The sequence below is a fragment of the Oryza brachyantha genome, chromosome 7, assembly GCF_000231095.2.
Source record: "Oryza brachyantha chromosome 7, ObraRS2, whole genome shotgun sequence".
NCBI classification, from domain to species: domain Eukaryota; kingdom Viridiplantae; phylum Streptophyta; class Magnoliopsida; order Poales; family Poaceae; genus Oryza; species Oryza brachyantha.
In genome coordinates, this window is record NC_023169.2 from 3,073,911 (window position 1) to 3,100,420 (window position 26,510).

The 26,510-nt window shown below is 45.1% G+C and overlaps 5 protein-coding genes across 5 annotated transcripts; 4 read left to right on the plus strand and 1 right to left on the minus strand.

The window, feature by feature from the left end:
- Positions 1–3,357: 3,357 nt before the first annotated feature.
- On the plus strand, positions 3,358–10,634 carry LOC102712647 (plasma membrane ATPase 1-like). Its single transcript, XM_006658294.3, has 21 exons — positions 3,358–3,558; positions 4,061–4,180; positions 4,326–4,424; positions 4,528–4,665; positions 4,759–4,893; positions 4,982–5,161; positions 5,251–5,457; positions 5,549–5,668; positions 5,760–5,879; positions 5,956–6,078; positions 6,182–6,286; positions 6,370–6,514; positions 6,802–6,966; positions 7,082–7,320; positions 7,402–7,434; positions 7,538–7,619; positions 8,761–8,921; positions 9,017–9,202; positions 9,335–9,517; positions 9,602–9,783; positions 9,889–10,634. Exons 1-21 carry the CDS (start codon positions 3,505–3,507, stop codon positions 9,983–9,985), a joined length of 2,874 nt encoding a protein of 957 aa, XP_006658357.1. The 5' UTR covers positions 3,358–3,504; the 3' UTR covers positions 9,986–10,634.
- A 1,391-nt stretch (positions 10,635–12,025) lies between these two features.
- LOC102705447 (pentatricopeptide repeat-containing protein At1g59720, chloroplastic/mitochondrial) lies at positions 12,026–14,022 on the plus strand. Its single transcript, XM_006657461.2, has one exon. It carries the CDS (start codon positions 12,078–12,080, stop codon positions 13,734–13,736), a length of 1,659 nt encoding a protein of 552 aa, XP_006657524.2. The 5' UTR covers positions 12,026–12,077; the 3' UTR covers positions 13,737–14,022.
- Positions 14,023–14,881: 859 nt separating this feature from the next.
- On the minus strand, positions 14,882–15,743 carry LOC121054905 (subtilisin-like protease SBT4.3). The gene is made up of 3 exons (XM_040525850.1): positions 15,565–15,743; positions 15,137–15,492; positions 14,882–15,039 (listed from the first exon to the last, which is right to left on the minus strand). The coding sequence occupies exons 1-3, from the start codon at positions 15,741–15,743 to the stop codon at positions 14,882–14,884; spliced, it is 693 nt and encodes a 230-aa protein (XP_040381784.1).
- A 2,325-nt stretch (positions 15,744–18,068) lies between these two features.
- On the plus strand, positions 18,069–20,811 carry LOC102712921. The gene is made up of 3 exons (XM_006658295.3): positions 18,069–18,816; positions 18,923–19,211; positions 20,571–20,811. Exons 1-3 carry the CDS (start codon positions 18,151–18,153, stop codon positions 20,588–20,590), a joined length of 975 nt encoding a protein of 324 aa, XP_006658358.3. The 5' UTR covers positions 18,069–18,150; the 3' UTR covers positions 20,591–20,811.
- Positions 20,812–23,795: 2,984 nt separating this feature from the next.
- LOC102713200 (ABC transporter G family member STR2-like) lies at positions 23,796–26,066 on the plus strand. The gene is made up of 2 exons (XM_006658296.3): positions 23,796–25,582; positions 25,654–26,066. The coding sequence occupies exons 1-2, from the start codon at positions 23,796–23,798 to the stop codon at positions 25,988–25,990; spliced, it is 2,124 nt and encodes a 707-aa protein (XP_006658359.2). The 3' UTR covers positions 25,991–26,066.
- Positions 26,067–26,510: the final 444 nt, after the last annotated feature.

The window sequence follows — 26,510 nt, forward strand, 5'->3', positions numbered from 1 at the left end:
AACTATTCGCCAGAAAACTAGGCATAGCAAACAAAAAACTTCTATATTGACCAAATGACTAGGCCTAACATCGATTCATCAACATAGTCCAGCTATTAGTGACAAATATCAACAAGAGATGTTCAAATTGTACAACTTCAGAAAAACAACTTTATTACCACTTGGTGGATCTAAGTATGTTTTGAGACCTAGGCACAACTCTTAACTATGTGAGAGTAGTGTGGGTAACATCAAATGATAGATATAAAGGGTGCCCATGGTGGATATCAGGCTATGAATATGTTGTGATCCTTCGGAATTCTTATACCCCACTCACATTGAAACTAAGGATTTGGTTCATTATACCTCTCATATATGTTTCTATATCTAAACACTTACATCCAACAGGTATGTAACCTAAAGTATTAAATAAGATGTTCATTAATTGTACATAGTATGCATAATCATCAAAACAGCAGACTAATACCATCATCTTTTCACTTATACTTATTCTTATAAGCCAAAATTTAATTTTTTAACCTTAAATTTGAAGTTGATTTTGAGTTTTTTTTAACATAGTTTATTTTCCAACTTGGGCTTTTAGATCATTACGAACACATATATAAAAGTGTTTTCACTGATTATTTTTTTTAAATATGTCATCTCGCTTATTCATTTAAAAAGCCAAAAGATAGGCACGTGTATAGGAAAATAAACATGGCGTTGATAACGTGCGAGCCTCCCACCTACTCCCCATCTTTAAACACCAAGATTACCACATATTTGAAACATATGGCAAATTGATCCACATTTATGTCACACATAAAATGCAAGGTGTTAACACAATATGCTCACCGAAGAAAACAACAAGCACCGAAAAAGTTAGATGGATGCATGAAGCAGTATACCATACAATGCATCATCTCTATATCTTGTAGATTGATCATCATGTCATCATGCACTCTAACTCGACGTACACGTAGAACCTTGTAGAATGAGACTGTTGACCACAAAGAGGAAAAACATAGGTGGAAGTTTGCATGTGACACCAATAGGCAAGGGGGATGGAAATGCACTAGATTCATAAAATTCACACAAGTGGGATCGAAAGTCCGATTAACACACGAAGGCTTAAGAGATTTACTTAGCTTCAATGCAGGTCGTGAATCTTAATGATGTGCGGGTGTGCTCATCAGTTTGATCATACAACTTACAAGATGTCAATATAATAGCGATTAGCCGATGGGTTGAACAATCGGCTATTGGTGAATTGGATCGGTCGAAAGTCCGATACAAATAGACTCAATTAATTAAATAAACAATGAAACATTTGCTATAATCGGCTAAAACAACTTTTATATGATTGTTATAAGCCGATGCAACACTTAAATAACTTATCGACTAGAACCCCAATGAAACAATGATGGATGTCTACTGACTTAAATAAATATTATTTACAACCACAACCCTATAGGTCAGACCTAACCAATGTAGCATAAACTTGATAATCGCTTAACAGATTTAAGCAAGATGATATGACACCGATCAAAGTGGCCACACATTAAATTTAATCAAGATAGTAAAATCATTAAAAAAATTTAACACATCAGATAAGATCGGCTAACCCTTCGATAAAACATTAACATGGAACTACCATCTTAACAAGATTTAGATTATCAGCAACAATCTAGTAGGTTAGATCTAACCGATGCAAGACACGATTTTATACGATAATTTGACCTCAATGAGTCAATATAACTATCTAATGTGATGTATATATCAAATCTATCAAAGGCATTATTGTGATTGTAGAGACATATCGGCTAAGGCAGAAGATTAGACCAAACCGAGACAATTCCAACTAAACCAATGCATCTCTAAACATAATGCTATTGATGGTAGAATTGGAATATCATGTAGGCAAATATGCCAATTGAACTAGAGCAATCCAAGAGATCAAAGCGATGCAATCTTGAACAACACCAATCTAGACGATACAATTACCAGGGTCGGTGGAGCTTATGTCTTACCCCTTTGTCGCAGGTTGAAGCCGATCTAGCCCCAACTCAGGTGCCAAGTTCCGTCAATGATAAAAAAAAACCTTAGAAAAGAGGGTGGCGATGCGTTGAGTGTAATTGTATTAATCTGTGAGATAGATTATAAGGATCCTAGTGTACATATTTATACCCATGGATAGATATTAGTTCATATTGGACATGTCACATATTTCCTAAAGACAAAAGAAATATACCAGTACTAATTGGATACTAGACAAAACTTTCTAATAGATAAAATTATACTGTTATGCCATGGTCTTTTTTATTCTTTTTTGAACTCAAACTCCTCTGGATAAGTTTTCCATCAGCTAATTGTGATCTTTCCTTAACCAAATCCACTACACAATCTTACTAAATTTTGGTGTTAATAGTTTCCTTAGAAAAACTTCGTTGAAGCCCACTGCTAACGACACTAATTGGTTTAGTTACTAACATGATCTTTTAATATATATATATATATATATATATATAGAAGAAGTGTTCAATATAGCCGTGAAATATATTCTAATATGAGTTGAATGTGCAAGAATATATGATGGCTATTTGCCTACAAGGCCTGAGATACAGATTAGTAAAGTTTCCATATATGACATTGAATACTTGAAATTGAATTCAGCACATCTATGATATTTAACACATGCTTAATTCGTGCATTCAAGTAAAGGATTTGATTCATGGTATATTGTATATATGTACTCCGTACGTAAACACATCAACTTAATAACACATGCATTACACATAATACTCACACTTGAGGAAGGAGTAGACTAATATGTCAAGAAAATACATTAAACTCATATTCAGCATATTGTGAACATTCCATCTAACTTTAAACATTGAATTAGACGTCGATCCACATACGCACCGTATATAAAAAGAAGCCAGCCATGCGCTACACTTACCAAAAACAAAAGACAAGCACCGAAAGAGAAAAAGTCAGAAGGACAAAGCAGCCCTTCGGCAACGCAGTGCACCACCTCATCATCTCATACATCGGTCACCATGCAGTCACCAGCTCTAGCCAAACATAACCGAAGATATAGAGTTTGACCATAGAAAAAAATCCCCACGTCTATAAGATAAACGTATACGATCTTACCGTCCCACGGAGGCAAGAGGCTAAACGAAGAGGGGAGGTGCCTTGGATGCCACACGGTTGGCAACAAGCTGTATCAGCCCCCACACAGAGGCGCAGCCACAGAAGACCCAAAGTTCCCATTTTTTCTCTCTCCTTTTTACACCCTTTTCCTCCGTTCTCTCCCCAGTGTGTACTCCTATATAGGGCGAGGGCAGGGCTGTCCAAGGGCGGCAGCAGCAGCAACACAGCAGCGAGAGACGCCGGCTGCGTCTCCCAGCTGCTTCCTGTGCTCTTCTTCTTCCTCCTCTTCTTCTCCTCCTTCTTCTTCTTCTCTCTCCCTAGCTTGTGCAGAGGCTGCGGGAAGGGAGAGGGGGGGGGGGGGGGGGAGCGATGGCCGAGAAGGCTGACAATCTGGAGGCCGTGCTCAATGAGTCCGTCGATCTCGTACGTTGTTCTCTCTGGATGGAAGGCTGCCCCTGTTCTTGCTCTGATTTTGTTCCTGAGTTCTTTTTTTGTGGGGGTGGGGTTCTTCTGAGGTGGATTTGATGGTTTCCTTGCGTTCTTGATGGAGTGGGTTTTGGGTTGGTGCCCAGTGGATTTTTTTCTTGATTTCTGTAGCTTTTTTTTTGTTCTTGCTCTTCGATCTGGAGGAAGGCGATGAGCATGGCTGCGTGGGGGTGTTTCGGTTTCGGTTCTTGCAAGGATTCATCTCCTTGCCCACAGTTCTTGGTTTCTCTGGCTTTTGATCCCCGTAAACAATAGAAAGTTTCTCTCTTTTCCGCGTATTTTTCCTCCCTGATTTCTCTCGCTTTCGAGTTTCGACGGAGCAAATCTTGTGATCTCTGATTCGGTTTCTCTCCTAAAAACAGTTGCGAGATTCTTTCTCTGATTTTCTTCTTGCTACAGAATGATGTGACGGGTTTGGTCCATGTTCTTTTTTTCGCAGGAGAACATACCGTTGGAGGAGGTCTTCGAACACCTGCGATGCAACCGCGAGGGCCTCACCTCCGCCAATGCCGAACAGCGCCTCAACCTTTTTGGCCCCAACAGGCTCGAGGAGAAGAAGGTAAACACCGTATACATGGCCGTTTCTTTCCCTGGATTCAGTAGAAAGTTTTGTGTTTTTTTTCTGTTTGGGAATCGATGCAAATCCAGAGCTTTGCTTTTACTACATGGGTTGTGTTGTGTCTTGTGTGTGTGCATGTGTTCAGGAAAGCAAGTTCTTGAAGTTCTTGGGGTTCATGTGGAACCCGCTGTCCTGGGTCATGGAGGCCGCCGCAATCATGGCCATCGCTCTCGCCAATGGAGGAGTAAGTAGTCATGATGAGAAAGACTACATTGGGGGGGGGGGGCATGGCATGTGAGGGATTGTGAGAGCTGAATTGATGAGGCTCGATTTGTTTGTTTTTTCAGGGGAAGCCGCCGGACTGGCAGGACTTTGTGGGCATCATCACATTGCTCATCATCAACTCCACAATCAGTTTCATCGAGGAGAACAATGCCGGTAATGCCGCCGCCGCTCTCATGGCCCGTCTCGCCCCAAAGGCGAAGGTATCGATGCCATCTTGTCTTTTGTGCATTTTGTGATGCTTGTTTGTTCTTGATCTCAAGTAGAGGTACTGACTTTTGTTTGTGGTAATGAAGGTTCTTAGAAATGGACGATGGAGTGAGGAGGAAGCAGCCATCCTTGTGCCGGGGGACATCATCAGTGTGAAGCTTGGGGATATCATCCCTGCTGATGCCCGTCTCCTCGAGGGTGACCCGTTGAAGATTGATCAGGTGATTGCAGTCACGATATTGTCCTGATTGGTCTGGTCATATAAGTTTGATGCTGGGCTCTGAACTGTGATCTGTATCTACTGTGCAGTCTGCGCTTACCGGCGAGTCCCTTCCAGTGACCAAAGGCCCCGGCGATGGAGTGTACTCTGGCTCTACATGCAAGCAGGGTGAAATTGAGGCTGTTGTCATTGCTACTGGTGTGCACACATTCTTTGGCAAGGCTGCACATCTTGTTGATTCGACAAACCAAGTTGGCCATTTCCAGAAGGTAAGCTTCTAAGTCTCAGTTCCAAGTACTTGCCTACTGTCTTGTATTTGCAAGTTTATAGTGTGACAGACATCTGTTTCACTATGCAGGTTCTGACTGCCATCGGGAACTTCTGCATCTGTTCAATTGCCATTGGAATGGTTGTGGAGATTATTGTCATGTACCCTATCCAGCACAGGGCTTACCGACCAGGGATTGACAATCTTTTGGTGCTTCTGATTGGAGGAATTCCCATTGCCATGCCCACTGTTCTTTCTGTTACTATGGCAATAGGTTCACACCGCTTGGCTCAGCAGGTATCTACTGGACAATTCTCTGAAGCAAGAAATTATGTTTGTTAGTCTGTTTCTCATACAGCGTTATAAAAATATTTGCATATTGATGTAGGGAGCAATTACAAAGAGAATGACAGCTATTGAGGAAATGGCTGGTATGGATGTTCTTTGCAGTGACAAAACTGGAACGCTAACTTTGAACAAGTTGACTGTGGATAAGAGTCTTATAGAGGTTAAAAATTTGATATGTTAATTCGAATGATCTACTGCTGTCATTATTCTGATAATCACACTGATCTGTAAAACGTTTTAAACTGAATCAGGTTTTCCAAAGAGGTGTTGACCAGGATACTGTTATACTAATGGCTGCCAGAGCTTCACGTACTGAAAATCAGGATGCCATAGATGCCACAATAGTTGGTATGCTTGCTGATCCAAAGGAGGTATATCAGATGCATTTTCAGTATTGATTACAATTTTTCTTCTTTTCGTTTCTTACTATATTTGTTTGGTAAAAAGGCTCGTGCTGGTATTCAAGAGGTTCATTTTCTGCCGTTCAATCCAACTGACAAAAGGACTGCTTTAACCTACATTGATAATGAGGGGAAAATGCATCGTGTAAGCAAGGGAGCACCAGAACAGGTACCTATTCATTTGCACAGAAGCTTTATGTTTGTCGAAATGTAACTTGCATTTTGTCAGTTTACTGTGGTGGTATGACTTATTGATTATGGAACCTCAACAGATCCTTAATCTCGCACACAACAAAACTGAGATCGAAAGAAGAGTCAGAGCTGTAATTGACAAATTTGCGGAGCGTGGCCTGCGATCACTTGGTGTGGCATACCAGGTCTGGGATCACATCATCTTGTAATACCCACTGCTAACCTTTTGCTTACGTTCGTTCATGGCTGACTGAACATTTTAATACAGCAAGTGCCAGACGGTAGGAAAGAAAGTCCTGGAGGACCATGGCAATTTGTTGGGCTCTTGCCACTTTTTGACCCTCCTCGACATGATAGCGCAGAAACAATCAGGAGGGCACTCAATCTTGGTGTCAATGTTAAAATGATTACAGGTCTGTCCTATTTCAATTCTACACACTGTTGTTCCTATGTTAATTATTCTAAATGGAGAGTTTTGGTTCTGTCATCTCTGGTATCTTGCTATTCTTTGTTAGTAAAGTAGTGAGACATGGTTGCAGATTGGATTGGAATGCTGATTGAATTTTAGTCTTTAGCTGTTTTGATTGTCTTAGGAAGTGTCAAGTCAATCGTTTGGAAGCCGCCTATTTTAGTGGGATGCTATCTAGAGTTTGAGTTGGTCTAGTTACATAAATGCAAACTTTTTTGTAATATTTTTTAGGTGATCAACTTGCAATCGGCAAGGAAACAGCACGGCGTTTGGGGATGGGTACTAATATGTACCCTTCATCTGCTTTACTGGGACAAAACAAGGATGAATCAATTGCTGCTTTGCCAGTTGATGAGTTAATTGAGAAGGCTGATGGCTTTGCTGGTGTCTTTCCTGGTACGACTTTGGAGATGATCTGTTATGAGAACCATACTACTTTTCATTGGCTTAATTATTTTTGTCAACATTTATTTTCAATAATTGTAGTTTGCCTTTTACTATTATTTGACAGAGCACAAGTATGAGATTGTGAAACGCTTGCAAGCAAGGAAACATATATGTGGTATGACTGGAGATGGTGTGAATGATGCTCCCGCTTTGAAAAAGGCTGATATTGGCATTGCAGTGGACGACTCGACTGACGCAGCCCGTAGTGCTTCTGATATTGTCCTAACTGAACCAGGCCTTAGTGTGATTATTAGTGCTGTGCTTACAAGCCGAGCAATTTTCCAGAGGATGAAGAACTACACTGTAAGCCATAACTGCAGTCCCTTCTCCTCCAGTGAAGTCCTCTATCGTCTTTTCAGATTCTAAGTTTTTTACTGCTTGCAGATTTATGCTGTGTCAATTACAATTCGTATTGTGGTAAGTCCATGTTCCTTATACGATCTAGTGTTTTCTTAATCATGTATTTATTATTTAGATGGACAAATAATCCATTTTATTGCGGCGTGTTTTATTGTAACAGCTTGGTTTTATGCTTCTTGCTCTGATATGGAAGTTTGATTTCCCACCATTTATGGTCCTGATCATTGCCATCCTCAATGACGGTTAGTATCTTTTATTTGATTCACGAAAAGAGCAAAACCTGCTATAGTTGAACAATCTTTTGTCTTCCTCATGCATGCCTAAATATGTCCAGTCCAATAAGTATCTATGTACCAGGGTTTCCGAAACCGCGGTTACCGCGGCGGCCACCGTGGTAACCGCGCCCTCCGCAGAGGCACGGTTTCGGTAAGCCACGGTAACCGAGTTTAAATTTGAGGAGAATTTAAAAAATTTGAGGAAATTTTAATAAAAAAATATATGTTGTATATGTTGATATATAATGTAGTTTTGTCAAAAAAATTCATGAAAAAAATGTATTTCTGGCGTAATTAAAAATCATAAACGAGAATTTCGGGAAACAAAATTAAAAAATAGCCTATTGCAAATAATATTTCATAGGAAGATGGTTAAGAATATTTTGTTGTTAAGTCATTATTAATTTACACTAGACACTAGGGTACATAATGTTAAAATACAAATATACAACGATGGATATATGGAAAATATGTATGGAGAAATATTATACGTGCACGTTAGTAATAATTGGTAGTAGTTATAGTTGTGACCCAATAATCAAAATGAAGTTATTACTTGTTATTGGTGTGAATTATTTGGTGAAGGGTGATATGAGTCATATAACGGTGTATGTTTGTATGTTGCAATATTAAGAATTTAGAAAAGGTCATATGAAAATTTTCTTGTTTTCTCTAAAGCATATTCTATTTTCCTATTTTTCCTATGTCACAACTCACAAATATAGTCACAAAATATCTCTCTATTTTTTATGTATTTTTCAAGATTTTTTAATGTTTTTTTCATTTGACATCACACCCACGGTTTCCTCGCGGTAACCGCGGTTTTGGCTGCAAAAACCATGCGGGAAACCACGGTTTCCGCCGTTCTCGTGCGCTGTTTCAGCACGTACTTACCGTGGTTACTGCCCGAAACCGCGCGGTAACCGCGTTTACCGTGCGGTTTTGAATTCAAATTTTTTGTTTTCAAATTCGTTGCGGTTTTTGTGGTTACCTTGCGGGATCCGTGGGAGCACGGTACCACGGTTTTCGCGGCGGTAACGGTAAGGGGAACCCTGCTATGTACTATATTAGGTTACCTAACTACCAAAGTACCTTTTGATATGAACAGGTACCATAATGACAATTTCAAAGGACAGAGTAAAACCATCCCCCCAACCTGATAGCTGGAAGTTATCTGAGATTTTTGCAACTGGGGTCGTTCTTGGTGGTTACTTGGCCATGATGACAGTCATTTTCTTCTGGACAGCATACAAGACTGACTTCTTCCCAGTACTGAGTCTACTGACCAACACTTTGTTGAACATTTTATTGTATGGTTTGTGGTTCATGCTTGCTCATCCTTTGATTGGTTGGATAATTTTCAGAGAGTGTTTCACGTTGAAAGCCTTGAAAAGACTGCTCAGGATGACTTCCAGAAGCTTGCCTCTGCTGTCTATCTTCAAGTTAGCACAATCAGCCAGGCCCTCATCTTCGTAACACGGTCTCGCAGCTGGTCATTTGTGGAGCGCCCAGGATTCTTGTTGGTTTTTGCTTTCTTTGTGGCTCAGCTGGTAAGTGATCTCATCATGTCAATCAAATTCATGCCCTCTTACTAAGTGGTATTATTTTACTCAATACTATGATACATCATCTTTTTGTGGTTTACTACCTGTTGCTTACATTCTTTGCCATGGTACAACCAGATTGCTACTCTGATTGCTGTATATGCCAATTGGGCATTCGCTGCGATCAAGGGCATCGGATGGGGTTGGGCCGGTGTCATCTGGCTTTACAACATCGTCTTTTACTTGCCACTGGACATCATCAAGTTCCTGATCCGCTACGCGTTGAGTGGGAAGGCATGGGATCTTGTTCTTGAGCAAAGGGTAAGACCGAACTACTAAATTGCAAATTTCTTGCCTGCACACATTGTAGTTGTACTCATCCTTTACATGCGCGCACCCGGGCAGATTGCTTTCACAAGGAAGAAGGATTTCGGCACACAAGAAAACCAGCTCAAGTGGGCGACTGCTCAGAGGACCATCCACGGGCTTCAGCCAGCCACCACCGCAGGCGTTTTCCGTGACATGACAAGCTACAACGATCTGAACCAGCTTGCAGAAGAGGCCCGTAGGAGAGCTGAAATTGCAAGGTATGTAAAATATGATGCCATTACCATAAACCTTCAATGATCAACGGCACAGCCATCCCTACAGTAGCTGAAAATCTGAAATTCTGAACCGAATTTCTGGCACAGGTTGAGAGAGCTGAACACCCTGAAGGGTCGGATGGAGTCGGTGGTGAAGCAGAAGGGCCTGGATCTTGAGACCATCCAGCAGTCATACACCGTGTGATTAACAGAGATTCTCCATACATACATATATACTATTTATAGTGTGCTAGGCAACAATAATTTTACCTGGATGATGATGATGATGATTGAGCGAGTTTCCAGTGTCGGTGCGGTGCTAATCGCGAGAGTTCATCCCCAATCTTTTGTCCATTAACCACCCCCGGCAGATGGGCTGCACTGATACTATATAGAACTCTTTTACTAGATGATGATATACAATTTTGTTTTGTCAGTCTGATTTGCTGTCTCTCTCTCTTTGGTTCTTGGCCATCTGATTCTTCTTAACCTTGTACTTAACTTGTTGGTTAGGCAGACATGGGCATGTGCAATGTTATCATGTTGGCGTTGATCAGTTGCTAGGCATCACATGCCATTGAAACACAGGTTGAAACTGAGAGAATCTGGGGATGAATTGGGATGGCGAATTTGGCAGGTGATGCCTGATTGCATTAAATGGGATGAATCCTATGGCATGTGGCTGCTGCGGCCTAGTTAATCATGTACACATGCAATTTAGCTGCAACACATGCCCATCAATTCCGTGTTCAACTTAGGATTTCAGATTCAAATTTATATTGTTGTTTGTTTGCAATTTATAACATACTCCAGTATGTAGAGCTCGACAGCTCGTAATAGTGGTACTTCATGAATATCCGGTTCAACTTTACATCTGCTGTTTGTCGAGTTTCGTGCAGCTATGTTTCCACGCAAACCTTTCTCGCTGTCTCTTTTTTTTATCAAAACTTGCATCTAAAAATCCTTTTATCCATAAGACTGTCTTTTTCTCTTTTCAAAGAAAATCTAAAAAATACCTTTGATAAACGTCTAAGTGATTAAGTCTAAGAAATGCCATTGACGGATGCGAGTTCTAAAAAATGTCATCGTACAAACGAATTTATCTGATAAATACCATTGTCATTAGGTTTCCATCCATTTTTTGTCTTTTGTCGTTAAATACATTGTTCATACCATAGCACTTAACGGGAAAAGTCGATGGAACCCTAACGATGATGATATTTTTTAGACAAATTCGTTTGTATGATGGTATTTTGTAGAACTCATTCTCGTCAATAGTATTTCTTAAAATTAAATGTTTGTCAATAACGTTTGTTAGATTTTCTCTTTTCAAGACCAACATACTAGTAGTAATTAGACCTCGTAATAGTTCAATATATCCAGTTCAATGGAATAACTATTTACGTAGCGGCGTCTCAGTGCATACCTTTTTTCTAAAAAAAAATGAAAATTTTCATCTGAAACTTTCCCAAATTACCATTGTTTTGAATGTTATATTATTGGTTGCGACCCTGATTTACACCGTTTAAGATAGGCCAATAATTACCATATCTGTTAAGGAATAAGTTTATTAGTGATCTCTCAACTTAGTGTTGATATGCCCGAGGTCCCTTAACGCAAAAACCAGGAACGCATACCATGAACTCACACAAACCGTTTAAAAAATATCCTATGGTAGTATGAACTATTTTTACTTGGTTTTATTGACGTGAACTCCGCCAGCCGCAAGGACCACGCGCTCCTATGAGTTCGCAGCGCATGCGCCATGGCCAGATAGGGCCTTGACACCCCTAGGGCGGCCGCCCTGACCACCGCTAGCCGAAGGCGCCATCTCCGCTCTCCCTTGCCCGCCAGAGCCCCTGGGAGCGAAATAGAAGTAGAGGAGAGAGGAAGTTTAGCGTCGAGTTGCTGACATATAAGCCCCATCATACGCCACGTTAATGAAACCGGAGTAAAGTAGAGTCAATACTACCATAGGATCTTATTTGAACGATTTATGTGAGTTTAGTGGTATATATTTTTGGTTTTGATGTTAAGGGATTTCACGTCAGATGAACTTATTCCTACTAACTAACATAGGCCTTCATGGCCTCTTAGTATCTAATCTTGGGCCAGTCGAGCGAGTGGGCCCACATAAACCAGCGCGAGTTGGATCGCTACCATTTGCATCTAACGTCTTAACTGGGCCGCGCCCACGGAAATCGGCCTCGCCGCCGAGAACCCAAAAAAAAGAAAAAATCGTCAGCAACGGCGACGCGCTGCCGTCCACACGAACCGCCGACGCCGACGCAGGAGCCATGCTCTCGCTCGCCGCCTCCGCGCTCCCCGCCGCGCGGACCCACGGCCAGGACGCCGCGAGCGCCGGCTCGTCGCATTCGTCGTCCGTCCGCCTCCTCCGCTCGCTCGCGCGGTCCCGCCGCGCGGACCTCGCCCACCGCGCGCTCCTGCTGTTCCGGTCGTTCCAGTCCACCCCGAGCCCGCCGCCGCCGCACCTGTCGCTGCCGGCCGCGCTCTCCGCGGCGTCCTTCCTCTCAGCGCTCCCCGAGGGCCGCCAGCTCCACGGGCTCGCCGCCAAGCTCGGCCTCGCCCCCGCGCACACCGTCGTCGCCAACTCGCTCCTCCACCTCTACTCCTCCTGTGGCCTCCCCGCCGCCGCGCTCGCGCTCTTCCGCCGCATCCCCGACAGGTCCCTCGTGTCCTGGAACACCGCCGTAGACGCCCTCGTCGGCAACGGCGACCACCTCGCCGCGCTCGACCTCTTCCGGGAGATGCAGCGGGACACCGACCTTGCGCCCGACTCATACACCGTGCAGAGCGTCCTCGGCGCGTGCTCCGGCGCGGGCGCGCTCTCGCTCGGTGTCTACGCGCACGCGATGCTGCTCAGGGAGCTCGGGGGCGACGGCGACGGCGAGGCGGTGTCCCGTGACATGCTGATCAACAACTCGCTGGTGGATTTGTACGGGAAGTGCGGGGCTCTGGAGCTCGCGCAGCAGGTGTTCGACAGAATGCCAACGCGGGACCTCGCGTCTTGGAATGTGATGATCCTCACTCTGGCAAACCACGGACGTGTGTCTGAGTCGTTGGAGCTGTTTGATCGGATGGCTCAGTTGGAGAACTTGTCTCCAAATGCCATCACATTCGTCGCGGTGCTCAGCGCGTGCAACCATGGCGGGCTAGTGGAGGAAGGCAGGAGGTATTTTGCAATGATGGTGGATGAGTACAGGATCAAGCCTAGGATCGAGCACTACGGGTGCATGGTGGACCTCTTGGCACGAGCAGGGTTCATCGAGGAAGCCCTCGACATTGTGGCCGGTATGAATTGTCGGCCTGACGCCATCATCTGGAGGAGCCTTCTTGATGCATGCTGCAAGAAGAACGCCGGATTGGAGCTCACTGAGGCCATGGCCAAGCTAGCACTTGAGGTTCCTGATGATGCTGTGAGTGGTGTGTATGTGCTGCTTTCAAGGGTCTATGCATCCGCGCAGCGCTGGAACGATGTGGGCATGGTGAGGCGGCTGATGACGCAGGAAGGCGTCAAGAAGGAGCCAGGGTTCAGCTCCATTGAAATGGATGGCTTGGTTCATCAGTTTGTCGCGGGCGACACGTCGCACCCACAATCTGAGGCGATATACAAAAAACTGGATGAGATTCAACTGAGGCTCACTTCAGCTGGATACAAGCCAGACTTATCAGAGGCTCCTTTGGTTGCTAGTGCTGACATTGCCAAGGGCGCTGCCCTCCGTTTGCACAGCGAGCGTCTGGCCATATCGTTTGGCTTGCTTAACGCTACTCCTGGGGCTCCCGTTCGGATTCTGAAGAACCTGAGAGTTTGCAAAGACTGCCACACAATCAGCAAGCTCGTATCGAAGCTCTACGGCGTGGAGATCATCGTGAGGGATCGAATCCGATTCCATCATTTCAAAGACGGGTCATGTTCTTGTAAAGATTACTGGTGATAACATCATGAGCCACAATGCCTGATGTGTTGGAAGCGCCTCTGCAGGCATCCAAGCCGAGGTGAAATGCATGTGATGTTCAATGTTGACTAAATCTTTTGCTTTTTTAGGACAGATGAACAATAGCAGATTTATTAGTGAAACAGGATGTTGTATGGTATATTCAAGCCACCAAGGTAAATAGTTTAGTTATTCTGATTTAGGACCTCATCTATATGAGCAATTGTGTTCACGGCATCATACAGAAAAATGTTATAATAAATGTTAGATTTTTTTCATCATAGTTTATTTTCCAGCCTTAATTTTATTAAATTACTTTTTTATTTATAAATGTATTGTATCAATCGATTTAGATCCCATGCAGTCACAATGGCGACTGCCTACTACACGAAGTTTCATCCGTCCAAGATCTTGTGCTACAATACTTTTTCTACCGTGCGGCGGGTTAATTTGGGTCATCCGATTTGCATCTACTGGAAATAAATGTAACTGCTAAAGTTGCAGTTGCTATAGCAACTTCAGCTGATCTAGATCCCGTATCAATGGCCCTTTTCTCTTAACAGCGTGATAAGCTAAATATTGCATCACTCACGAAGTAATCCGGTCTCTCTAACGGGATGTTTAGATGAGGCTAAAACTTTTTATTCCATGTCACATTGGATGTTTGGACACTTATTATAAATATTAAATGTAGACTACTTATAAAACTAATGACATAAATGAGAGCTAATTTGTGAGACAAATTTTTTAAGCCAAATTAATCCATAATTAGCGTATGTTTACTGTAGCATCACATATGCTAATCATAGATTAATTAGGCCAATAGATTCGTCTCGTGAATTAGTCCAAGATTATGTATGAGTTTTATTAATAATCTACGTTTAATATTTGAGCTTTTTTTCATCTTTGAGAAGGTACCCAGAGGTACCACTGTTTTCAATGTAAAATTTGGTATCTCTGGGTATCTTATATACTAGAAAATGTTAAATTTTATATAGAAAACAGTGGTATCTTAAGGTACCTCCTCAAGAATGATAAAATTGCTCTTAATATTTATAATAAGTGTCTAAACATTAGATGCATCAACTTAGCCCCGTCCAAACACCACCCAAAAGCAACCGGTAGCTCCAGAGTTATTGAAAAAATCAGTCATCGTAGCGGCCACACATCACGTCGACCCTCCCTCCGGTACGGCGACGTTCACCGTGTACACCACCACAGGGCTCCTCAACCTCGTGCTCGCCGTCGGTCCACACGACGGCCACCGACGCCACCTCGTTCGCGGCCGCCACCACGCCGGACACTGACACGGTGAACGACATGCTCCGGAACTGCGGACTGAACTCCAGCCTGCTCGGGTCGACGGTGACGTTCACGTCCGCGCCGCCGGAGAGGCGGACGCGCGGCGACGACCCTCGCGTCGTACACAGCGGCCGGGGCGGCGCCGACGTTGGTGACGGTCCGCGGGAAGCTCAGGGCGAACCTCTCGCCGGGCGCGACGTGCGCCGCCATGGTCGGGTAGTTGAGGTCGGCGACGACGGAGCCGTCGCTGGCGGCGCCGCAGGCCGTGTCGTCGGAGCCGGTGACGACGGCGAGCTGCGTGGCGTTGTACCCCTGCGCGCACAGCATCTCGATGTAGTCGCCCACCGTCGCGTCGTACACCAGCCCGGGGTCCCGCCGCGTGCCCTCGCCGGGCTGAACTGGCCGGCGCCGTGCTTGAGCTCGCCGCCGGCGTCGTCGCCGCCCATCGGAGAAGCTGCATCGATCACCATGATCTTTGTAAGCATCCAAAAGATCGACATTTCTTTCTTGCACTAACCAAAACTACAGACCGGTGGTGATGAGGGCCGACATGATCATCGCCGGCGACCAGTCGCGGTGGAAGGACTTGACGTAGGCGGCGGCGCCGGTGACGTGCGGGCACGCCATGGACGTGCCGGACACGATGTTGTACATGACGCTCCTCTTGTCGACGGAGCTACCCGTCGGCGACGACAGGGCGACCATGCGGCTATGATGTCAATCCCCAGTGCAGATATGTCAGGCTGCAGTTTCATATCACAACATATATGTCCTTAGGGTGTCATCCAATGTTTACAAATTTTAATTACATCAATCAAATCCGGGATCTGCTGTTAGATAGTAATTTAAAAGCATGTAAGTAAGTCAAAAATTTCATACACGCGCTCCTCCTCTAGCCCCCGTGTATTGCACGTGTATTGGATTGAAGAACAAAAAATCAAACATTTGATCAATAGTAAAAGTAACGTCCTTATCAGTTCAAACGGTTGTATTCCTCTTCAAAAAAGTTATTTTTGATACCACTAAAGACAACTTTTAAAACTTTGGCTACGAACAACTTTAAAATATTTATTCTCAAACCATAAAGACGGTGAATAAAATACTTTTAAAACTATTTCAACAAAATCACATGTTTACTGATATTTTTATATATACTAATAATAATTGACCGAGTTTCCTTTTAAGACCATGTGCCTGTCTAAATGACAAGTATTATAGAACCAAGTTTCTTTTTACATTAGTACGAGTATCTTGAGATATTAAAAATTTTAGTACAAAATTTTGGTATTTTCTTCATATTTTTTGTATAACGTCATTGACTTTTATGGACCTTTCATCTTATTCATAAAAATTATATAATTATTAATTATTTTATTATAATATGATTTATTATTATAGGAACTTTAATATGCTTTATAATTTTGCATATTTAGATATAAATTTTGAATAAGACAAATGGTAAAACGTAGATTCAAAAATCAATGGTTTCATATAAAAAAATATGAAGGGAGTATCTTACAATAAATTTTTACACTGAAAATATGATATTTAAAGATATTTTTTTGAGAATGGTAAAAAATAATAAATAATACTTTTATTTTTAGTGTTTATTTTTAAATCGTTAAGAACATATATATACATTTTCATTCATATACCATTTAATTTTTCCATGGAAAAGCGAAACTAGGACCCCTATGTCTTTGGATTTATATATAGTTGGAAAACTGGCCTTTGGCTGGTGCCTAGCAGGAGGCAGGAAATTTACGGTTGTGTTGAACTGTTGATGATTGGCTAATTGGGACGGTTTGGTGCCAAGAGAGAGATAGTTAGTGACTTGCTAATGCTGCTGTTATTTTTATGATAAATCCTGCGTTAATGGAATTTAGTTCTTTGTTTTGATCGCAAAACGCCTCCTGATCATTCTGATCATCGAGATATTTGATTTGATCGAAGTGGCAACAGAGAGTATCAAATCTTCAAACTTTCTTGCGTTTTACATCTGCCATCTCCAACGACCACACTGAAAGACGTTGTGAAAAAGGAGTATATTGTTTTCCTTGTAAGTTACAAAAGTCAAGTGGTTGGAAATGGGCATTATTCCAGCCCGGAGTGAGTTGCACCATCTTTTCGTTTTTTCATACTTATAAACCAAAATTTAAAATTTAATCTTAAATTTAGAGTTGATTTTGATATTTTATCATAGTTTATTTTTCAGTCTTAGCTTTAGCTCACTAGTAATATGTATATAAAAGTTTTATTTATAAATTATTTTTTATTTATAATATGTTGTTTGACTTTTTTCCTTAAAAATGAAAAATGGTCTCATAACCTTTTCTATTTTTAAAGTGGATAGAAACTAAGAAAATTACAGAGAAATTGGATGGACAAGTAGATTTGGTTTGCATGGTACTCCCTCCGTTCTTATAAGTTACTTTAGAGGTATCATTAATAAAATTTCTTTTAAGTCTAACCAAGTTCATAAGAAATATAACAACATTTCAGCACAAAATAAATATATTATAAAATATATTCAATGATGGATTTGTTTAAACTAATTTGATGTTATAGATATTATTATTTTAACTTTGTAGTTAATTCCATTATTTGTACCATTAAATAGCTACTTTCTTTGATTTTTTAATTGATCACCGTTGACGTTTGAATTTACGTTTGACCTTTCGTCTTATTCAAAATTTGTCCAAATATACAAAATTATTAATCATACTTAAAATTAATTTAGCAATAAATCAAATCATACAAAAATAATCAAAAAATACATAAATTTTTTGAATACTCAATTAAAAAAACAGAGAAAGTATAAAATAATCAGATAATCTTTCCATTTTCGTCGTTGAAAAACAACACAGCTCTTGAAGATCCAATTCGCACGCGTGGACGGCAAAGAGCTGATGAGCTCACCATGTCCCGCGGCGAGCGTCACGGCGCGTTCCGAGAATAGCCATGCTCCCGCCCACGACGCGCCCCGGCGCGCGCCGCGCACACAAAACCACGCCCGCGTCGCACGCGCGCGAGGCGACGAAGGAGGAGAGGGGCCGGCGAGGGGGGCGCGAGATCACCGGCACGCCGCCGCCCGCCCCGCCCGCGCCGATCGATGGAGCTGTTCGAGCGCGCGAGGACGGTGCGGCTGCGGTGCCACCACGACAAGTACCTGTACGCGGAGGAGGACGAGTCCCACGTGTCGCAGGACCGGGGCGCGTCGTCCCCGAACGCCCGGTGGGTCGTCGAGCCGGTGGCCGGCTCCCCGGGCGTCCTCCGCCTCCGCAGCCGCTACGGCCGCTACCTCTCCGCCTCCAACGAGCCCTTCCTCCTCGGCAGTACCGGCCGCAAGGTGCTCCAGACGCTGCCCTACCGCCTCGACTCCTCCGTCGAGTGGATCCCCGTCCGCGACGGCCCTCACACCCGCCTTCGCACCCGCTACGGCAACTACCTCCGCGCCAACGGCGGCCTCCCGCCTTGGCGCAACTCCGTCACCCACGACGTGCCGCACCGCCACCCCGGCTGGATCCTCTGGGACGTCGAGGTTGTCCAGGCCCTCCCGCCCCAGTCGGAATCCTCCCACCCCTCCCCCGCACCGGCCGACCCCGCGCCGCATTACAAGCCGCACTCTCGGTCGCCGTCTCCCGTGCCGACGGCGGCGCTAAGGCAGCCTTCACCGCAGCACCACCGTCCGGCGAGCCCAACTTCGTACAGAGCGCAGCCCCCGCCGCCGCCACCGGGGTTTATTGCGCCACCGGAGCCTGGCCTGACCAGGATGGAGGTCCGTACTTCAACACCCGCCATCTGCTCGACGAATTGATCATCCCAAATCCCAATGGCTATGTTAATGCCAAGTGCTAATTGTTGCGGACACATTGCCATTGCAGTCGACAGAATCCTTCTCGGTGCCGCTGCACAAGGTGGATGGGCGGGCGATCCACTACCACATTGGGGATGACTATGGCGACATTGGCGAGGATCAGGAAGGACACTCATTCACGTTCGATGGTACGAGCCTGGAGGAGCTTTTGGAGAGGTTGCAGGAGGAGACGGGGCTCAGCGACGTGATTATCTGCTCACGTAGCCCCATCAATGGGAAGCTCATGCCGCTCCGTTTGCAGTTGCCGCCCAACAACGCTGCGATGCACATCGTGCTTGTGCATGAGTCATCAAAAGGTGGGCTTTTCCTTGCATCAGTTGCCGCTCATAAAATTAGATTCACATTTCACACCTGTGGTCTGTGGACTATTTATATATGTTGAAGCATGAAAATAATGATACATGCTTAGTTTCTCTATGTCGTTACTTGTTAATGATCATAATCTACTCACAATAAACCATCCTTTCTTCAGTATTAGCTCAAGTGCTGGGCTGCATATAAAATGATCACCTTCTAACATCAAAATAGGTGAATTGGGAATGCTACCATTTTAATTTAGTTTCTGCTTGTAAAATTATTGATTGTTATTTAGTCAATGCAATTAACCAACTTCCTTAAACATCTGCTACAACCTGTATAATAGTTACTAGTTTATATTCCTTTATTGAAATATTTGCAGCACAGTATGCAGTTCCATTATCAATATTTGTCTGAAGGATAAATTGTTTTGTGTTTCTAGTGTTTCAGTGGTAAGAAGGCAGGGGTGCTTGTTTCAGTTGTCTCTTTGTGTAGTTTAAGATTAGGGAGAAGAACTATATTGTATAAATAAAAATGTTAAAATTTGAGCCCAGGTTCCCAACAGGTGATCTCCTTGTCTGTAGTCATATGGTCTACCACTGAGATCTAGATGCTGTGCAATTTCAAGGCATTATATATTTTATCCCAATCATGCACACATATTTGTTCTTTCACCATCTGACATAAATGCACTCCTGCCACTCAATACCTCCAGTAGATAGATAACAATATCATCCTACAAACTGAGGTGGAAAACTTCTAAACTGGAGATTGAAGAGATTCATTCTTTAATTATTACAAAGCATGCAATTTTTTGTATTACACTGCATCGCCATTGTTATGTTTTAGTTCTATGGACTTTTTCACTTTATTCATGCAAACAGGACAAAAATCCAACATGTCCATTTCATTGTCAGATTCATATCGTGCAATACTGTGGCCTGCCATGAAATTACCATGTTTGATTGGCACCAAAATACTTGGCGATATGGACTTCTTTAAGAACTATTTTGATCCCAGTGGTGTGTTCTGTTAATATATTGATGATCTACATTGATCCTCACATGGTTCTTGATTGAATTACTTCAGATAATATTATAATGAAAATTTTGTGTGCAATTAAGTGGATGATGCAGTAGTCCACCTGTGGCTGATCTTTAGTGCTACTATTTTAGTGATATCAACTGTGTATCCTTTCTGCATTTTCCCAGCCTTTTCCTTTTACGTGGTTCATATGGGCAATCGATTGCATTAATGCTTATAATCTTTTGAAGCTAGGACATTTTAGTGACTGAAACTCTGATCGTGATCTTATTTCTTATTCTCTGATAAGAATTCTTGCCCATTTTGATTTTCAGTGGCAAAATCCTTTCCATGACCATGACCCTGTGGCAAAATTTGAAGGTGGTGGCAGGGACTCAAGTTAAGAACACACCTGTGCATCTGTTGTATATACTGTAATCCCTGTTTGTTATCAGTTCCATTGATTACCACAAGCGAGTGTTATTCTTCAACCAACCGGGATCTCATCCTTGTAAGTATTTTATTCTGTCAACTTTTTTGATCATTTAATTCTCAACGCGTAGAGATATTCCTGTAGCTAAATAGCCTTCAAAATGCCTATCCAATCATTTTCTCAGTTCTTAAAAATGAATCATTCTTGAGGCTTAGGAAATCCACATTTCCCCTTTTTTTCATTTCCCCTGAAGGTGTAGGTATGTATTACCACAGAAAATTAGAATGTTGTTATTGCTTTATTTCCCCTGAAGGTGAAGGTATATCAACAGAAACATCAGCAATTTCTTCCATATATTATTCCATTAATCCCATATGTGTTCTATTGTTCTTAATGTGAACAACATATCTAACTTTTGGTGTGATGGTTCCATTTTTAATAGCCTTGGGTATATTTGACATGGCTTGAACTAAAGCTTTCACTGGGAGCAGACGAACCCATACCGTGTGGGCGCGGTAGCTACACTCCCCCAGTCCCCCTGGAATGCCCCTTCTCCTTCCAGGCAACGAGAGAGAGAAATACAAGACGAAGAAGGCAAAATCCTATCATGCTTCTAGGGATACCAGTATAGCACTCAGGGTTACAGACATACAAGGGTGTGTCCACAAAACAGTCTTACTCTCACCCTGACCAAACCCTCCCCTTCCTTTCCCCCATTGTCCTCTCATGGGTGCTGCCCCAATGGACCAAATCCACATCCCTCTCCTTCCGATGACACCATCAGCTGTTGCCTCTCATGCCGCTCATCTTAATTACCTCATTGCAACGGTGTTACCATGCACCACTTCTGGCCTCCTCAAAGATGACCGATTCACTGTGCCGCTCCCGTGTACGTTCTCTCTCCACTTTATATATCTTAGTGTTTTTCTTGGGGTGGGTGTGTTAGCTTTGTACTACATAATAACAGGAAAAGCGATGTAAAATTGGTTTGATCCCCCGTTCTCCTTTCTAGTATAACTCATAACCCAACTATCCAATTCTGCGAAAGCTGTTAGCGCTTGCTAGGCATGGGACGAGAAATTGGACATTATGCCATTTCCAAAACTGAGTTTCGCCATAATGCCACTCAGCGTAATGACGCATTTAAAATGCCACTTCGAGCACGGGATCACCATTTGTTTTGCTATTTCGGTCACTCCAGGCTTTATTTTTTTTGCTGATTTTCCCGACATGAGGGGACAAAAAAAAGTACTCCTGAGCCAAACTCGTTTAGATCAAGGCAAACCACCGATCTAGATCGGGATTCACTCCTCTCATCTCGGCCTCTCCTCTCCGAGTACGACGAGGCGACGACCGCTGCTTGCCGGGCGCCGGCGTCACCGTGGCTCCCGCCGTGAGCGCTGCCGCTTCCCCCACCCCCGCCCTAGCTCCGGCATCTCCGACACGAAGCAGCGGCCTCGGCCCTCGCCGGAGACTGCGCCCACATCGTGCGATGTCGGAGCCTCGTCGCCGCCGCATTGGCACACCCCGCGTCACCACCACGGCCCTCGGTGTTGCCTCCTCCATCCACCCCAACCCTTCCCCACCCCGCCTCAGTGTCGTCTTCTCCGTCCACCTGATCCCCGACGCCGTCGTTGAAGTCAGCCCGTCGTCACTCTCCTGGACCTGCGGAGACAACGAGACCTACCGAGGAAGAAGAACGAAGAGAGGGCGTCGGCGTCTGTTTGGCTGTTTGCCTCTTGCCTCCCTAGTGGGAAAGAAGAAAAGAATGAGGGGTATTTTCGTCCCCCCTAACTTAGCAAAATCAGCAAGAAAAAAAACCTGGGAATAGCCGAAATGATAAAACAAATCGTGATCCCATGTTTGGAGTGGCATTTTAAATGCACCAATACACGGAGTGGTAGTTTAGGGAATGGCATAATGTCCAATTTCTCATGCGGGACAGACCCAATCTTTCTTATGAAGACTTTTTTATCATCCTTAATAAGTATCTTGAGATATTATCTAGGTATGTTGTATCTCAAGTTAATAAATTTTTATACTAAAAAATTTTACACTAAAATATATGAGACCTTAAGGTATTTTTTTAAAAGTTCTTAGAGTCTTTTTGGTTCGGAGGTTTTTCATAGGAAAATTAGAGATATTAAACTATTTCATCTAAAATTTCCTAGTTCTGAAAAGGCTCAGAGATGGGTCTTTCCATCTTTGGGTTTGCTTTTGCCGATGAGCTGAGAGAACCCTCTTATAATGTGCTTGGTTCCAGAGATGGGATGGGTTGGGATAGGGCCAATTCATCCCTGGCCATGTTTGGTCGGTGGATGGGTGGGACCCATAAAAGAAACATTTTTCTCACGTCCAGGTCCAACCCATCCTACCAAAACGGTGGGATGGATCTGTCCTAAGACGATCATGACGTACAGAGAGGGTGTCTATTTTTTTATTAAATTTATTTAAAATATATTACTAGTATAAATATATATCCAATTACTTTAGGTTATTCATATATTAATCCTAATATTTTATATTTTATTTTGAATATAAGAGGTAATTTTTATCTCATCTCATTTCTTCAACCAAACAAAAACAGGTCCAACTCATCCCATCTCATCTCTCGCAGCAAATAAAAAACTAAATTCAACCCATCCATCCAACCAAACAAAAAATAAAACAACTCATCCTACAATCTACGGATGGATCCAATCTAACTCACCTCATCTACGAACCAAACATGTCCTCGTCTACGAACCAAACGCATGTTTGTTCGAAACACATGAATCTATAGGATTTTTACAAGAATCAGTTTAATTTATAGGATTTCGTTTAGGCCGATGAATGTAGGTTGGAGCCCGTTGAGTCGCGTTGACTCCTGCCCTTCTAGGCTTCTAGAGGGGGGAGAAAACAACACCCTGGCGAGACAACAAAAAAAAAAAAACTGACCTTACAAGACGTTCACTCCGATGACACGTTACACGTCGCCCGCGCCCTCATTTCTGTCGCCCGGCACTTTGGCACGTACCAACCTGCCAAATCCACGAAGCTGTTAGCCCCCATGCAGAACGTGTACAAGAGACACGCGTTGCACGGTCAAATTCAACGCAGAGGAGACGGTACACACCACCTGCTCGCCATGGCGCACCGTCACGTCGCCCACCACCGCGACCTGGAGACGGGGGTGGACATGGCGCGGAAGCCGGCGTACGGCGGCGGCGGCCGGTTCAGCTACACCGGCGGGCTGGAGTTCACCGGGCTGACGTACACCGTGGTCAAGAAGCAGCGGGGCGGCGAGAAGAAGGAGGTGGACCTGCTGCACGAGATCACCGGGTACGCGCCCAAGGGGTGCGTGACCGCCGTGATGGGCCCCAGCGGCGCCGGCAAGTCGACGTTCCTCGACGCGCTCGCCGGCCGCATCGGCAGCCTCGACGGCCGCGTGGCGCTCGACGGCGTGGAGATGAGCCCCAGCCTCGTCAAGCGCTCCTCCGCCTACGTCATGCAGGACGACCGCCTCTTCCCCATGCTCACCGTCGCCGAGACGCTCATGTTCGCCGCCGACTTCCGCCTCGGCTCCTCCGTCTCCGCCGCCGACAAGAGGCTTCGCGTCGACAACCTCATCGACCAGCTCGGCCTCGCGACGTCGAGGAACACCTACATCGGCGACGAGGGGACGAGGGGGGTGTCGGGCGGCGAGCGGCGGCGGGTGTCGATCGGGGTGGACATCATCCACGGCCCGGCGCTGCTCTTCCTCGACGAGCCGACGTCCGGGCTGGACTCCACGAGCGCCCACAGCGTGATCGAGAAGGTGCACGACATCGCCTGCGCCGGGAGCACCGTCGTGCTCACCATCCACCAGCCGTCATCGCGCATCCTGCAGCTGCTCGACCACCTCGTCATCCTCGCGCGCGGGCAGCTCATGTACAGCGGCGCGCCCAGGGAGGTCGCCGCCCACCTCGCCCGCATGGGCCGCCGGGTGCCCAAGGGGGAGAGCTCCATCGAGCACCTCCTCGACGTCATCCAGGAGTACGAGCAGTCGGAGTACGGCGTCGCCGTCCTCGCCGAGTTCTGCCTCACCGGCCTCAAGCCACCCAAGCTCGCCGTCGAGGGGGTCTCCACCGTCTCCAGCATCCCTCCCACGCCGCTCCTCTCCGCCCATCACGGCGAGGACTTCGACCATAGCCTCCGGAGCCAGCACTCCAGGTCGCCCTGGAGCGGCGGCGGCGGCGCCCAGTTCACGCCGTCGCGCCGCCCCAGGAGGGACGGCGGCAGGCACGCGCACCCGGAGATCGTGATGGGCACGCCGACGCCGCTGAGCAGCGCGTACACGGTGAGCGAGGGCGACTACCGCACGCCGACTCCCCGCCGCGCCGGCGCCGCCCCGACGGGCGCCCCCGGCGTGGGCATCACCTCGCTGGGCCACCGCGGCAAGTTCGCCAACTCCTACCCCGGCGAGGTGTGGGTGCTGATGCGGCGCAACTTCACCAACATCCTGCGCACGCCGGAGCTGTTCCTGTCACGGCTGATGGTGCTGGTGGTGATGGGGCTCCTGATGGCGACCATGTTCACCAAGCCGAGGGACGACGCGCAGGGGGTCACGGAGCGGCTGAGCTTCTTCATCTTCACCGTCTGCGTCTTCTTCTTCTCCTCCAACGACGCCGTGCCGGCCTTCATCCAGGAGCGGTTCATCTTCATCAGGGAGACCTCGCACAACGCGTACCGCGCCTCCGCCTACGTCGTCGCCGGCCTCGTCACCTACCTCCCCTTCCTCCTCCTCCAGTCCGCCGCCTACGCCGCCATCGTCTGGTTCGCCCTCCGCCTCCACGGCCAGTTCATCTACTTCCTCGTCATGCTCTACGCCTCCCTCCTCTCCACCAACTCCTTCGTCGTCTTCATCAGCTCCGTCGTCCCCAACTTCATCCTCGGGTAAGCAACCAATCAACTATTCCCCCTTCCCCCATCAAATTCGCCGGCGATGATGGATGGCGGCGGCGCAGGTACGCGGCGGTGATCGCGTTCACGGCGCTCTTCTTCCTCTTCTGCGGCTACTTCCTGGACAGCCGCAGCATCCCGGCGGGGTGGAGGTGGATGAACACCATCTCGACAATGAAGTACCCATACGAGGGCCTCCTCATGAACGAGTTCCGGGGAGGGAGGGTGTTCTCGCCGGGCCCGCCGCCGCTCACCGGCGACGCCATCCTGGGCCACCTGCGGATCAGCACGGCGGAGGACCGCAAGTGGTGGATGGTGCTCTATCTCATGGGGTGGGCCGTATTCTACCGCGTCCTCTTCTACCTCGTCCTCCGCTTCGCCTCCAAGAACAAGAGGAAGTGATTTTGTCATCTCATTGCCATCGAGGCTAATCCACGAGTAATTTAATTAAATTCTCCATTTTGCAACGTAAGACTTTTTAAGTATGGTTTAGATTCATATGAATGTTAATGAATCTAGACGCATATATAAATTAAGTAATTTTACGGTGCTTGAGTAGGTACTGAGAGTACTAAAATTTTAGTGTAAAATTTAGTACTCATAGTACCTAGATATCAAGAGATATTAAAATTTTACACTGAATTTTGGTACCTCATGTCATCTTATCAAGGACTATAAAATTGCTCATATAAATTATATACATTTATTAATGAATGACTAGAAAGTCTTACAGTATGAAACGGAGGTAGTTTCGATTTATAAGATTAAATGGATATAAGACAACATTGAAATTTTTTTTAACGGGTGTTTTTATACTTTCATGTATGTTTGGAGGCCCGAGGATCTGTTTAAACTTAGTTTAAGAGTTTTACTCCCGTACTTCCTTTTACACCTCAAGGTACCAAATCGTTTCTTACATTAG